We start from the raw sequence: 14,635 nt of genomic DNA, 5'->3' as shown, positions 1-14,635 counted from the left end.
TACAAAAACACGTCCGACCGGCGGATATAAAACAACGCAAAAACAAAGAAAAAAAGTAATATAAAATGAATTCAGTTTGAAATTGGTTTAGCGATTTGTTGGTGTGTTTGTTTAATTGTCATAAGCCAAAAACCGCACAGAGTAAAATTGTTTGCGTTTCGGTGAACGTGCTTCAATTTTTAAATTTTTTTACCAGCAGGGAAAATATTTTTTTATCCTTAGTTATTTATCAATTTCAAATTTTTGTTTTGAATATTTCTTGACTTCTTTATAATTGAGTACAAAATCGTAGTTTTTATGGAAATAAAGAAGGAAATCAAATTGTTACTCATACGCCATGTTGTCAAGCCTTAAATTTAAGCACTCTGCTTTTGGAAAATATTTTTGTTTTATTTTGTTGTTTCTACATTCTTTTGCCGGTTCGACGTTTGTTAATTTTTAAGCAAAGAAAGTTATAAGAAAAAGTTGCTGGCAGGCATTTACATAAATTTTTTGCTTCCTTGCCATTTTTATACCCTTGCAGAGGGTATTATAATTTTGGTCAAAAGTGTGCAACGCAGTGAAGGAGGCATCTCCGACCCTATAAAGTATATATATTCTTGATCAGGATCACCTCCTGAGTTGATATAGCCATGTCCGTCTGTCCGTCTGTCCGTCTGTCTGTTTCTACGCAAACTAGTCTCTCAGTTTTAAAGCTATCGAATTGAAACTTTGCACACACCCTTCTTTCCTTTGCACGCAGTATATAAGTCGGAACGGCCGGGATCGGCCGACTATATCCTATAGCTGCCATATAACTGAATGATCGGAAATGCCATAACTCTGCTGTTTGTTAAGTTAGGAAGTTGGGACTCTCTATGGGTATTATATTTGGCCAATCAATCCGACGTACCAAATTTCATAGGGATCGGCCGACTATATCCTATAGCTGCCATATAACTGATTGATCGGAAATGCCATAACTCTGGTGTTTGTAAAGTTAGGAAGCTGGGATTTTCAATGGGTTTTATATTTGGCCAATCAATTCGACCTACCAAATTTCATAAGGATCGGCCGACTATATCCTATAGCTGCCATATAACTGAACGATTGGAAATGCCATAACTTTGGTGTTTGTAAAGTTAGAAAGTTAAGATTTTCTACAGGTTTTATATTTGGCCAATCAATCCGACCTACCAAATTTCATAAGGATCGGCCGACTATATCCTATAGCTGCCATATAACTGAACGATTCGAAATGCCATAACTTTGGTGTTTTTAAAGTTAGGAAGTTTGGATTTTTTATGAGTATTAAGAATGCATCATAGGAATAATTTTGGAGAATATTATTATAGAGAATTCTGCAAGGGTATATCAACTTCGGCTCCGCCCGAAGTTAGCTTTCCTTTCTTGTTATCTATGTATTCACGACTCCTTTAGCTACTTGCATAAGTTAATTTAGTGTTTGTCTTCGACGGAGTTCGTCTTGTTCTCTATATCTTGTAGTTTTTTTTTTTTTTGATGTTGAGTGTTTTGGGTGACACGGAGTGCATCCTTTGGCCTGGCCAACGAAAGAGTTTATTTTATGTATGCAGCTGCCTTTGCACAGCTTGGAACTTTTAACCATCTTGCCACGCCCACTCTCTGACTCACCCACCCACGCCCACACACACATCTACAGGAAGTTGTTGGCCCCCCGAAGTATGCTAAGAAAAATAGTATGCGGAGAAAAGAAACCGACATTTTCTTATTACGCTAAAGAACAGGAAGCGAAAACTTCAGCAATGGTATCACAAACAGAATTCTATTTGTAAACATGTACGCTTTAATATAAGCTGCAGAAATGTTTCTTGTAAAGCTGATTAGAGAAAACACATTTGAAAGCAGCTACAAATTATAGGGGAACATATGAAATTCAAAAACCATATTTTGTATTTGTATTTATAACATTTCTTTATGCTGTAATCCCATTTGGCAACAAACGTCTTAGGCAAAGAAAATTCTTCAATTAGAAACTATTTTACAAAATATTTCTTTTTTCCACAACCTTCAAGCATTGTCTTTCATTAATCTGTATTCTTATTTCGCCACAAACTTCTTTAGAAACTCCTTGCCAAAAACTTTAATACAAATTCCCTTACAAGTTCGCTAGCATGAAAAACCTGATCGACAAAAAAATACATGTAAAGAGGCGAAAAAGAATTTTTGAGTTGCATAGGCCAAAGGAAATTCTTGCAATTAATTTAAGCAAATTTCGCCAGACATGCATACTGAATACTGCATATATTTTATATGGGTAAATGCATTGAGTCAACTTTTAATGGAATTTCAGCCAAGCCAAGAGAAAATGATTTGCTTTGTGGTTGGCGGCGGCAGGCAAACATTTTAAATTCTGTCTTTAAGCCAAATGTTTTAAGGCCAGATATGCATTCACCTGTTTTATTTGCCTACATTATCCACTCTATTGAGTCCAGGGCCTCCAGCTGCCTGCAGTTACCTCAGTCGGCAACTTAATCATCGCAAACGCACACATCTATGCTGATGTGAAACGGAAATGAAGTTCTGGTTGGCTTCCCCTTCCGACCGCCTCACTTATGCTCCTTAAGTAGTGCCAACAGCGATTGTTGCTGCTGCTTTTGGTCCTTCTGCTGCGATAAGTCTCCTGGCTGACATCCAAATGTTGCCTGGCAGCCACGAATGATAGAAAAGAAAAACCAGCAGCTGAACAAGAGACCCCTGACATGTGTAGCCAAGCAAATAGGATTACAGTGAGGCTTCCTTAACTTGCGAGTTATGCAATCACAAAAAGTTGCATTATAAAGCATTTTTATACCCTTGCAGAGGGTATTATAATTTCAGTCAAAAGTTTGCAACGCAGTGAAGGAGACATTTCCGACCCTATAAAGTATATATATTCTTGATCAGCATCACCAGGAGAGTCGATCTAGCCATGTCCGTCTGTCCGTCCGTCTGTCCGTCTGTCCGTCCGTTTCTACGCAAACTAGTCCCTCAGTTTTAAAGCTATCTGCTTGAAACTTTCCCAAAAGTTGTCTTTCTATTGCAGGTAGTATATAAGTCGGAACGAGCCAGATCGGGCCACTATATCATATAGCTGCCATATAACTGAACGATCGGAAAAGCCATAACTTTGGTGTTTGTAAAGTTAGGAAGTTGGGATTTTCTATGGGTTTTATTTTTGGCCAATCAGTCTGAACTATCAAATTTTATAAGGATCGGGCGACTATATCCTATAGCCGCCATATAACTGATTGATCGGAAATGCCATAACTTTGGTGTTTGTAAAGTTAGAAAGTTGGGATTATCTATGGGTTTAATTTTTCGCCAATCAATCCGACCTACCAAATTTCATAAGGATCGGCCGACTATATCTTGTAGCTGCCATATAACTGAACGATTGGAAATGCCATAACTTTGGTGTTTTTAAAGTTGGGAAGTTGGGATTTTTTATGAGTATTAAGAATGCATCATATAAATAATTTTGGAGAATATAATTTACAGAATATTCTGCAAGGGTATATCAACTTCGGCTCCGCCCGAAGTTTGCTTTCCTTTCTTGTTTAAAATAATTTTTTAAGCAACCAATCATTGAATACTGTTTGTTAACCAAATAGGTTACTAGTTCTTGAGACATAAAGTTTATATAAGGTTTATATTTTGAAAAAATCTTGATTTGCGACTGCTTTTCTCATCTGCAAATTTGTTAGGTTTGATAAACACGATAAAGAAAATAACCCATACAGATGTTGTACTGTAGTTTTGTGAGCAACTTAAAAATTCTTGCTGTGCAACATGGATCTAAGCCAATTAAATGCACTTTGTTGGCCAATTAAAATGTGGGCGAAGAGGGTTCGAGTCGGCCGTCTGGGCCAGGCCTAAACATATATGCAGTGTGCATAGTGCATAATTGAATCGCAGGCGTGGGCCAGGCCATCTCTGTCTGTCGGCCCCTGTTAGCTGCCTCTCGCTCTCAATTATGCTGGCAGCGTCAACAGCATGAGATTGACTTAATTATGTCGCAGGACCAACAAAAACCCACGCACACAGTGGCGCATGGTACACACACAGATACGCACACAGAGCGGGCCAAAGAAAGGATAAACAAACACGCTTCCCGCGTTAGTTGAGCGTTGATTATGCAAAAATGGGGAAGCGCCGAAGAAGGAATTATAATTACAAAATATAAAGCAGGCACTTGAGACACGTTGGCAGCCAGACAAGGAGCCAAGGATCGGCAGGACCTGCAGAATGCAGCCAAATCCTAGTTTGTGTTAGTTTGCTCCCGCACCCACACCCTCACCCTCACCTGCATTTTGGCGCTTAACGAGCGGGGCGAAGGACCATGATGGATGTAAACAAAACGATGGCAAAAAAATAAAACTCAAAATCCCCCAACGAAGTTAGGATGCCCTGGCTTTAGATTAAGCTTATGAATATTGATAGTTGCACAAGCTGCAGGGGGATGGCAAAAAGCTTAGATAGTTTTATACTCTTGAATGATGGCCCCTGACATATTCTGGCGCATAACACTTTTAAAAAGTCTGCATTTCCAAGTTTATCATCGTAATACAAATCGTTTGGGATCCAATTTATTTTGAATTGCTTATAATTAAATTTGCATATCGAAAAAGCCTTGAGGCTTTAAAAAGTTTAAGACATTCTTAAAATATGCTCTACATACTGGCCAAATTTAAAATTGCCATCTATGAAATTTTTGTATATTTTCTAAAGAATAAAATAAAGTATTCATGTAAAACGAGGAACTTAAAAATGATGCTTTCTTGTAAAGACCTCCAGAAATCATTAGATTATATAGTATATTACTATATATACTATACTAAATAGTGAGAAGAGTTACAGCATTTCTTAAATAAATTATAGACAATCAACGAATATATTAGTTTTCCAAGATGTAGGGCAGGCCTGCGTTGTACTCAAAGGATAGCCAACTGTCGATCCATCAGCCGTAATTGCATCTAATTGTAGATGCCGCTCCCCAAACGTCTCATTATGTCTTTTGGCCCGAATGGTAGTGGTAGTGGGATGGATTCCGGCGGGAGATGATCGTCCCTGCATTCAAATTCCACTAACCACACGCACAAAAGCGGAGCGTGCCAGACAGAAATAACACGAATGAACTGAGCGCCCAGGTGGGAGTGTTTTAAGGGGGTGGTGAATGGTGGCAAACGGGGGCTGGTGGATAGTGGGTGGCACTTGCATAACGCTCTGTCTTCTGTTTTCTGTCAGGTGCACGTGGCTGCACCTGCACTTGCATAACTCAACTCGAACACCGCCCACTTGCCGCCCAACACCACTAAGCTCTTAGTTGGGGTCAGGCTGTGCAATTATAATTGCATTCAACCCTAACTCAAAAGCAAACTGGGAGCCAAAACAGTGCCAAATGGAAAATGGAGGAGGACTTGGCAAGTTAACCGCACCCGAGATGTCTAACTAATTTGGCATGGCATACTTTAAGGCGCGCTCACACTTTGAGCGACAAATTAACGCCGCGTTAATGGCACGCGAGCTACACCGCCTCCGCTCCCCTCCCCTCCCTTATCTTTCTGCCTTTGTCCAACACTTTGCAGGTGAGAGGGGGACAGAGGGGCACTTCCGCCCATGGAGGTTGCAGTGCGACTTCCGCTGCGCAACGGAAACTGCGGAAAAGCCCCTCGCAATGCATATATGCATGGATTTATACACAGCTAAGCCCGGATTAATAGTTTTGAGATAGAGCTGATTGTTTTTTTTTAATTTAGGTAACACTGTTTTGTATTTTAGTTATTCAAATAGAAAAGCCAAAAGATTTGTAGAATGGTTTAAATTAGATAATTAGTAAAATGGTGCTTTTTGAAAATGTTTAGCTTAATTTATGTTAGATAACATACTATTCATCAAATATTTCAAACATACTTAAAAACTAAAGTCGTGCCAAAAGTACATTTATTATATGAAAAGCGCGAAGTCTAAAAGTCAGCTATACAGTTGATTTAGAGTACTTTAATAATAATTTACGTAGACGATTGTCGTATAATTCAACATTATTTTATTTATTTAAACGCGTAACTACTAAAAGCAATAACTCTTTAGGATTACCAGTTGTTTGCAACTCAAGTATTTCACTTTTAGAGCTGCTTTTTTGGCCAACGTTGTATATCTGCATAGAGTTAAAGTGGTTGGGCACCATCTGCGCCGAGCGGAAAATTAGGCAACAACTGAGGCCCATTGAATTATCACACTCAGCGGAGGACAAACCGAATAGATGGGAATAGTCCGATGAGGGCAGAACGGGCCATTCAAAACGCAATTTGGGCCGCTCCTTGAAATGCACTCGAAATTCAGCTCAGCCCGTTTTGCACCCCGCTGCCCTCCTCATTAGGCAATCAATTGGCAATCAGCACTTGAGCGTATCGACAAACCATTAAACAAGCGTTAACCCAGGCACTTACCACCCATCCGTATCTTGCAGATCATACGCGAACGACTGCCGGATTATCCGGTGCGGAGCAGTCTGGTGTGGAACAGCTCGCCGGGCGCCCTGCTCACGTTGCCCACCTTCGCCGACAGTTCAAGGTTGGTCCCATATATCTTGTTATACAACCTGCAACCTTGTTGCTCAATCGATTACTACCACCTGCAGGTACATGCCGTTTCTGCTGAACTCAATGGGTGCGGAGCCGCGTCACAACTACACGGCGGTTATCTACGTTCAGATTGGCGCCGCTTTGGGTCCAAATGCAGCGCTCTACAAGCTAGTCAGGACCATCACGAAGAGCCAGTTCGTGGAACGGGTGAGTTCACATATATGTTAGCCATCTGGAGATATTTATTAGCCCATTTACCCAACCTTCAGATCCTCGTCCTTTGGGCAGCCGATCGACCGCTGCCGTTGAAGAAGCGCTGGCCCCCCACCAACCACATACCCCTGCACGTGATTTCATTGGGGGGCAGCTCGAGAAGCCAGGGAGCTGGACCCACAAGCCAGACGACTGAGGGACGACCGAGCATATCACAACGATTCCTGCCCTACGAAGAGATTCAGACGGATGCCGTGCTGTCCCTGGATGAAGATGCCATACTCAATACGGACGAACTGGACTTTGCTTACACGGTGTGGCGGGATTTTCCCGAGCGCATCGTTGGCTATCCGGCCAGAGCCCACTTCTGGGATGATTCCAAGGTGGGTTGGTCTGCGGAGGTTTATTTAGCAGATTCTTAAAAGCAATTTATACTCTTATTCTTGCAGAATGCCTGGGGCTATACGTCCAAGTGGACGAACTACTATTCGATTGTGCTAACTGGGGCGGCCTTCTACCACCGCTACTACAACTACTTGTACACCAACTGGCTGTCGTTGCTGCTACTTAAGACTGTACAGCAGTCCTCCAACTGCGAGGACATCCTAATGAACCTGCTCGTCTCGCACGTGACCAGGAAGCCGCCGATCAAGGTGACGCAGCGCAAGGGCTACAAGGATCGGGAGACGGGCCGCTCGCCCTGGAACGATCCCGATCACTTCATCCAGCGCCAGAGCTGCTTGAATACCTTCGCGGCGGTCTTTGGGTGAGTTTCACGTCAGGGAAAGTAAATTAAGTCCAAAGTAACATTTATTTCGGAAGTTAGAGAAGTCTTTGGAATATTCCTTTAAGTATTATTCAATTTAATCTTCAACTTACTAAACTAGAACAAACTATTGTGCTACTTTTCCTATCCTCTTACCTATCTAAATAATTTAATAAAAAAAGGATAGTTTAGTTTCCACTAATATTCTTTAATACCAAAACCTATTAATTTCTATTCTGACAACTAAAGATAATTAATAGCGACAGGCAGATCTTTAAGTTTAGTTCTCGAAAAATTATCTTTTTTTGTTACCAATTTTATTTGAATTTCCCCTTTCTATTATCTTTTCAGCTATATGCCGCTGATACGTTCCAATTTGCGCATGGATCCCATGCTGTATCGTGATCCAGTTTCCAATTTGCGCAAGAAATATCGCCAGATCGAGTTGGTCGGCAGCTAGCGATATGTGCATCCTGGCAATAGCTACAAGCGTTAAGAGTACTGAATACATATACACCACACACCCACAGCAATACCAATACCAATACCAATACCAATACGAACACAGACAAACACACAAGCCACACATAAGTTTAGATGAAATGCTGTTTTTTGACGCTGGCCAAGCGATGCAAGAACTATGTTAATTATTATTAGTAGCGAAAGGAAAGAAATTAGTTAGGAGCCAACGGGCGTTTGTAAATGTATGTATGTGTACATCGATGTAAGCATCCGACATCCATTGCAGTAATATGTATATGCAATGTGTATATATAGACTCTAAATACGATTATGTGAATTAGCCTAGTTAACTGCAAGCGAAGCAAATGATTTTGCCATCTTTTTTGCTAATTTCAAATTAGCTGCGCTTAGCAAATTTTCTATATATGAATACATATGTAAATTGATATATGTATAGGAACATAAGTAGCCGATTTTTTGTACTGTGTGAGTTGAGTTTTGTATGTGTAAATGTTTGTATGTCCTTGTTGTAACTCTCCGTGTATAGTTAGTGATTTATCAATGTGAACGTGTGTGGACATGGCAAAGTCGTCTCCTTTTCAGTTTTAAATTCCAACTCGAGGCTCCTCTAATTCCGTACAGATAACTATCCGACTGTATCTTCTGATTATCCGTGGCCATTTCGGAACTGCAGCAGCAGCAAACTCCGGAGACCGAATCGAACTCTTTCCAGGCCATTCATCAATATGTGCACAAAATCCGTAGAGGAGAAGCAATTAACTAATGCTAAGTTTAACGTTTAAGTAGCTTTCCATTTCCAATTTGTTATGTGCAATTTTTTATTTGAACAACGCAGCTTTTAGTTCTTAACGTGGCCATTTATTGAAGTACGTAAATCAATTACCAATATGCAATCAACTTTTTAATCACTCGCGCATATCAAAAGCAGAGGCTCCCCTTACAAGGAGCGTTTTTAGTTTAAGCTAACACAAGGAAATTCTATACATATACTAAGCTAAAGTCTATACCTATTTTTTACAACAAATATACACGATTGCAGATGAATTTGATCCTTTTTGTTTTTTATTTGACTTTGACTTACTTTTTTTCTTGGCAATATCAATTTCCAAGTGCGAAGGGCAATAAGAGCTGAAAGCAATAACTATGCTTCAACATATCAAATGAGTTTGGAATTAACATAAGCATTTAAATATTTGTGGGATCTTAATTGGTAAATTATTTTGAATTAGCTATACTTTGTTGTCATTTTTATATTTTTTCAGAAAAGTTTACAAGATGCAATTACATTACTTTGTAAAAGTTGTTTATTAATTATTTTGTTTTTTTGTTTTGTTTTATTCAGGCCATTTGATTACATCACTTTAAATGGCACCTCGAAGTATGCTAAAGCTTTTAGATTTCAAAATTGTTTAAGGGGGAACTTTTCTGTAAAAGTCTCTTAAATTAGCTCTTTTTAATTCACTCTTTTATCCTTTTTTATTTTTATCCCTCCCAGCAAACTTTTACTTAAGAACCCAAGAACACACTATGGTGGAATAGATTGATGCCAACATAGAATGTTACCCAAACTCTCGAAACTCTTGACTGCCAAACAGCGAAATTGTTTAGCATTTATCAGTCAAATATGCTTATCGGCAATATGAATATATACGAATATGAATGGATGCTGTGCATGTCAAAACATGACTGTGCCAGCGAGCAGACAGAGACGGACGGTCAGACGGACGGACGGACAGAGACGACAAATGCAATGAAATGTTCCCTATCAGCATGCACATAAATCAAACATTTCAAACAAACATTTTTGCCGTTGACTACGAATAATAATAATCAAAAATGCCAGCTATATGGATATGCATATTCCGGAATGTGTGTGGCCCAAGGCGAAGGATATGCACATTGCACACACACACACACACACACACACAGTACACTCACATACACTGCGACATCAACATACGTATACATATAGGCAGCTGAAAAGCTGAAATCGAAAGAGATCAAATTTTGTACAGTGCGTTTTATTTTTTGTATCTGTGTGTAAAGGATATTTGTATTATAACTCGTATATAATTGTATTTGTGAATTTGTATTTGACACAACAAAAACAAGGTAAACGAAAACACTAAAACAGACAGTTGCACTTTTTATACAGATTTAAAAAAGGTAAACATAGTGGAAAAACTTAACCAAGACAAAAACAAACAAACATAACAATACAAAACAACTTGACCAAAAATATTGAAAAGGCTCCTTGATCCCGCCCCGCCCACACAAAAACGAAAGGAAAACAAAAACGGAGAAAAAAGAAGGCCAAACACAAACACAAAACGATTGCAAAAGCCATTAATTAATAACAATAAAATAATTATTGCAGCCTGCGAATCAGTAATCAAATTTATTGCATTAACATTAACATGAAGCAGCGCAAAAACAAAATATAAAAACCTGAAAAACCAACCAATCTTAATGAAATGAGAATAACATTGAAATACGAATATGGATGTTGTGATACGATTGAAAATTGCATGTGCTCTCATTACTACATATATGTAGACTTTTAACCCCGTTTTCCTCCGCACTTATCCTGGAATTCATCCACTTCCCTCACATTTTTTCATTTATTTCATTTGCGTTATAGGGATAATTGTGCATAATCAATTATTTTGCCACATTTAACTGGACAAGCCATGTGAAAAAACTCCACAGAGAATTCTTCATTCACTTATTATTCCGATGGGTTATTCAATAAAATAAATGCATTCCATCATATGCAGATTTAAGCTTTGCATAAATGGCAGACAAAGGAATGGGCAAAAACCTAAAAGGGTGAAGCATTATTAATAATATTAATATTGTTAAATCGATCCAAAGGTTAAAAGCCATATCCAATGCATTATTTAGAAATTTTACTTTTGAACTGAATATCTGGAGCAACACTTTTGTTAATCTTAAACTTGCAGCACGAAAGATAATTTACGCAGAATGGCTTGACAAAAACGACAATAAAGTGTGAAGAAAAAGTGTTTGGAAAATGCAAAGATATAAAATACTACCATTTATTATGTCAAATATATTCTACCAAAGTACATGTAACGATATATCATTTTGTAGAGCTCAACCTACTGATATCTGTGTGTTGGCTATGCTTCAATTAAAACATATCTGAGCTTAAGATTGATACTCTGAGATAGATCTTCACACCTGGCCCATAAAATCATTGCGTAATGTCCATTAATTCAATTGAAATCTCCTTAAAACTCACGCCTGTCAGCTGTCAAATAAAATGATATGTCATTTTGTTTCAGTACATTTTCATTGGCAAATATGAGATGATTGCAGCATGTTGTTAAAAAAAATAATGTAAATGCAAACTGTTCTTGAAAATATTTATTTTTCTCTCCCCTTTTGTTTGTCCACGGTAAATAATACTTTAAATTTGTACAGAAACCAAAATGAATCGATGTTAAACAGCAAGTAAATTTAAACCAATATATATAGTGAATGTGCTTAAAACTATTGCCTAGTAATGATTGTTAAAGCTTAAGGCATACACCTACACCAACACCACACCACATACCAACACACACATGAATAAATGTAAATTACATAAATAAACCCATGAAAGCGGAAACCTAGTAAGCCTAAACCATTAATTATTGGCAAAACATCGCAGCAGAAATATTATATATATGTATCTATATATATAAAAAACAACAAATGTGATTTTTGAATAAAAATTAAACTGAAACTCAAACCAATTTCGTCTCTCTCTCTTCTAAATTAACCTGCTAATGCATTTTCAATTAAACAAGGTGCAAGGGGTAACCCCATCTAAAGACGATGGTGCCAAAGTTTGTCCAAAGAATTAGCGGAAAACTTCTGAGCAAGCCGAAAATTTCGTTGCCGTAAAATGCGTCGCCATGTATCTGGTTTGCCAAACTAAAAGGAAAACTACTACATCTTAGATGGCCTGGGAAATTTATAAACTGCACAGCCTCCTCAAGTCTGCAATGAAATTTCGCGGCTTGCATGCCTTTTTGCAGCGTGGTGACGAAGCACTTACCAACTGGCAATTATGGCATCGATATTGCTGGTCTCTTATAATTAAATCGATTATGGAATGCTTTTAGCGTTCATTTAAAAGTCACATTTTGCTGTTGGGAGTTCTGGATCTTAAATGTCATATACTTTCAAGCTTTTTAACTAACAAATAATAACAAATATAACAAATGTAGATGGAGTTGCAAAGGTAAGCAAGGTTGCCTCATTCTGGGTATCACAAATAACCGGTAAAATTACTTACACGACCAACAAATAAAAAGGTGCAAGAAAAGAAATATTAACATGATTAATTTTATTAAATTTCAAAAGTAATCCAAAAGAAATCTTTTGCTTAGGTAATCAAGACACCATTTTTCCTTCATAAAGGTCATTGTGAATACGATTTTTAAAGTTTTTCTGTATTTATATGACCATATTCTAGCTGTTTGTACACTAAATGGAGCAACAATTTTTTCAGGATTTAATTTAGCAGCACAGAAGCGACCCCTGGCGGCGGTCACTCGCTTCCGCCAGGATGCCTGCTGTTGACATTGCCAAGGTTGTTGTTGCATGTTGCTGATGTCGCAGTTGCTGCAACTACCCCACTTTTGCGAGTGTGTGAGTGATGCTTTGTGCAGGCAACAAAGAAACCGCCAGAGTGCCACGCCCCCACAACAAACCACTCCACCCAAATGCCCTCCAAAAAAACAGGCAGCAACCTTACATGGGACAGCCTAAAAGTAGGCAACACATATGCTAGTTTCTTTTTGCAGCTGCAATATTTTGCATTAATTAGAAAGTGGGCCATGTTCCGTGTTCCCCCGCCCCCTTTCACCGTTAAGTACTGCCAACTTGTGTGTGCGGTTAGGGGCCTAAACAAAATGGCTGCCGCTGTTCGCAATTCGCGCTGTTTGTCTGCGGAACCGTTAAATTAGGCTTAAAGCAACTGCCAACGCAGGCAACTTCTATGCATTGTTTTGTTAAATACTTTACGCAAATTGCCCGCTCACTCTTTGTGTTTGTTGTTTTTACTAATTACGTAATTACCACGGCCAAGTTGAGTGTTATTGCTGTAGCTACCACAAAATTCCAATGCATTTCAAATTTATTTAAGGGTTTGAGCGCGTTATTAGAACACAAATATTTCAAACATTTCTAATTAATTAAAACCACAAGCAACATGTTCAGGAAGTTGAGGCAAAATGCTTAAACTTAAGTTTGCCTGCATTAAATGCCTTTACAGTTTACAAATTGTTGTTTGATTTAAGTTTGTAAGGTTTAAATTACGTAAGTCCTCCAGTAATTTTTAGTATAATATTTCGATTTATATGGCTAGATGCTATAAAAAATATCTTAACGTTTATTTAAACAGTTTGTACAAATATATTCAGTGTGTGCATAGTACAATTTTGACATTTTTTAAGGCCTTTAAGTCAATAGGTATTTTCAAATTTTTGTTTCAAATTTGATATACAAGGTTTTGCTTAAGGTTACCACAACAATTTTCTTTGCTCTAGTTATATTGCCATAGAATTGAAATTCCACCCTAAATTGGATACCTGAATTTATTTAATTCGTGTCAAAAAGTGCCTGTCGAATTCAAGTCCACCTAATGGGATTTAGCCATGAAAGAAATTTATGCATAAATGCATTGCACAAAAGTCTGGTCGAATTCTATCACAAGTGTTTACGACTCGTTAACTAAACGATTTTGTATACGAACATGCAACAAATATTTGCAGAGATATGCCAAAAGCAACGACGACGACATCTGATGCCATTGTTTAGCAAAAATATCAAAATATGAAACAGCATTTGAATTGGTGAGGCAGTCAACCTCTAGCATCGTATCAGCAGGAGCTGAAACAGAAGCTATAGCAATCAGGCAGCAACCCACATCCCTCAGATTTTCCATCCAGGAAAATTCCAAAGGGGGGAAGTGGGGGAAATGTACGCAGCTCGCTCTGACAGAAAACTAAAAACTTTGCCAGGCATTTTGTATATACAAATACATATAGAAAGCATTCTCGAAAAAAAAGAAAACAAAATCACAGCGATGGCAACAAGAAACAATTGGCTTTTATTGAAGTAAAATTTAATAAAGAAGTTTTCAATATGCTTTGGCAATATGTAAACAATCAACTCGGCTCCAAAAATCATAAATATTTTCATTACGGAAATGCAACAAAGGCCAAACTTTCGGCGACTTGAGGGTTTCTGCCTGAAGTGTCCTTGTTGTTGCTCTTGTTCTACTTAGAGTGCAGCTGCCAAAATTTCCCAATATGCACTCCACAAATATTTATATAAATTTCAGTACAATTTGTATTTCCATTTAAGGTCGTCGGTTACAAGTGTTGACGGCAAGTTTTGTGTCAAGCGTTTTTATGACGAATTTATTGGACTTAGGCAAAAAGTAGTATCAACATTTAAATGTCACAACAAGCTGTAGGCCTTTGTCCAAGTCAGGAAAAGAGAAAGAACCAGGTGCAAAGACCAAGTGAACTAAAGGAGGTGATATGGAAGTTGGAATTTATTGGCCCCAAGAAAA

The 14,635-nt window shown here is 38.3% G+C and overlaps 1 protein-coding gene across 1 annotated transcript in view; it reads left to right on the top strand.

Moving 5' to 3' along the window:
• The window catches only part of LOC108045053 (exostosin-1), a 70,240-nt gene extending 61,153 nt beyond the window's left edge, over positions 1-9,087 (top strand). The window contains exons 6-10 of the mRNA XM_017124225.2: positions 6,467-6,570; positions 6,638-6,788; positions 6,851-7,177; positions 7,244-7,560; positions 7,912-9,087. Coding sequence (XP_016979714.1) covers positions 6,467-6,570; positions 6,638-6,788; positions 6,851-7,177; positions 7,244-7,560; positions 7,912-8,020 — 1,008 coding nt within the window. The 3' untranslated portion in view covers positions 8,021-9,087. The remainder of the gene's footprint in view (positions 1-6,466; positions 6,571-6,637; positions 6,789-6,850; positions 7,178-7,243; positions 7,561-7,911) is intronic.
• Positions 9,088-14,635: the final 5,548 nt, after the last annotated feature.

This window comes from Drosophila rhopaloa, unplaced genomic scaffold, assembly GCF_018152115.1.
Source record: "Drosophila rhopaloa isolate 14029-0021.01 unplaced genomic scaffold, ASM1815211v1 contig_115, whole genome shotgun sequence".
Classification (NCBI taxonomy): Eukaryota; Metazoa; Arthropoda; class Insecta; order Diptera; family Drosophilidae; genus Drosophila; species Drosophila rhopaloa.
Note: the sequence above shows the minus strand (reverse complement) of the source record. Positions and strands in the feature narration are given on the sequence as shown.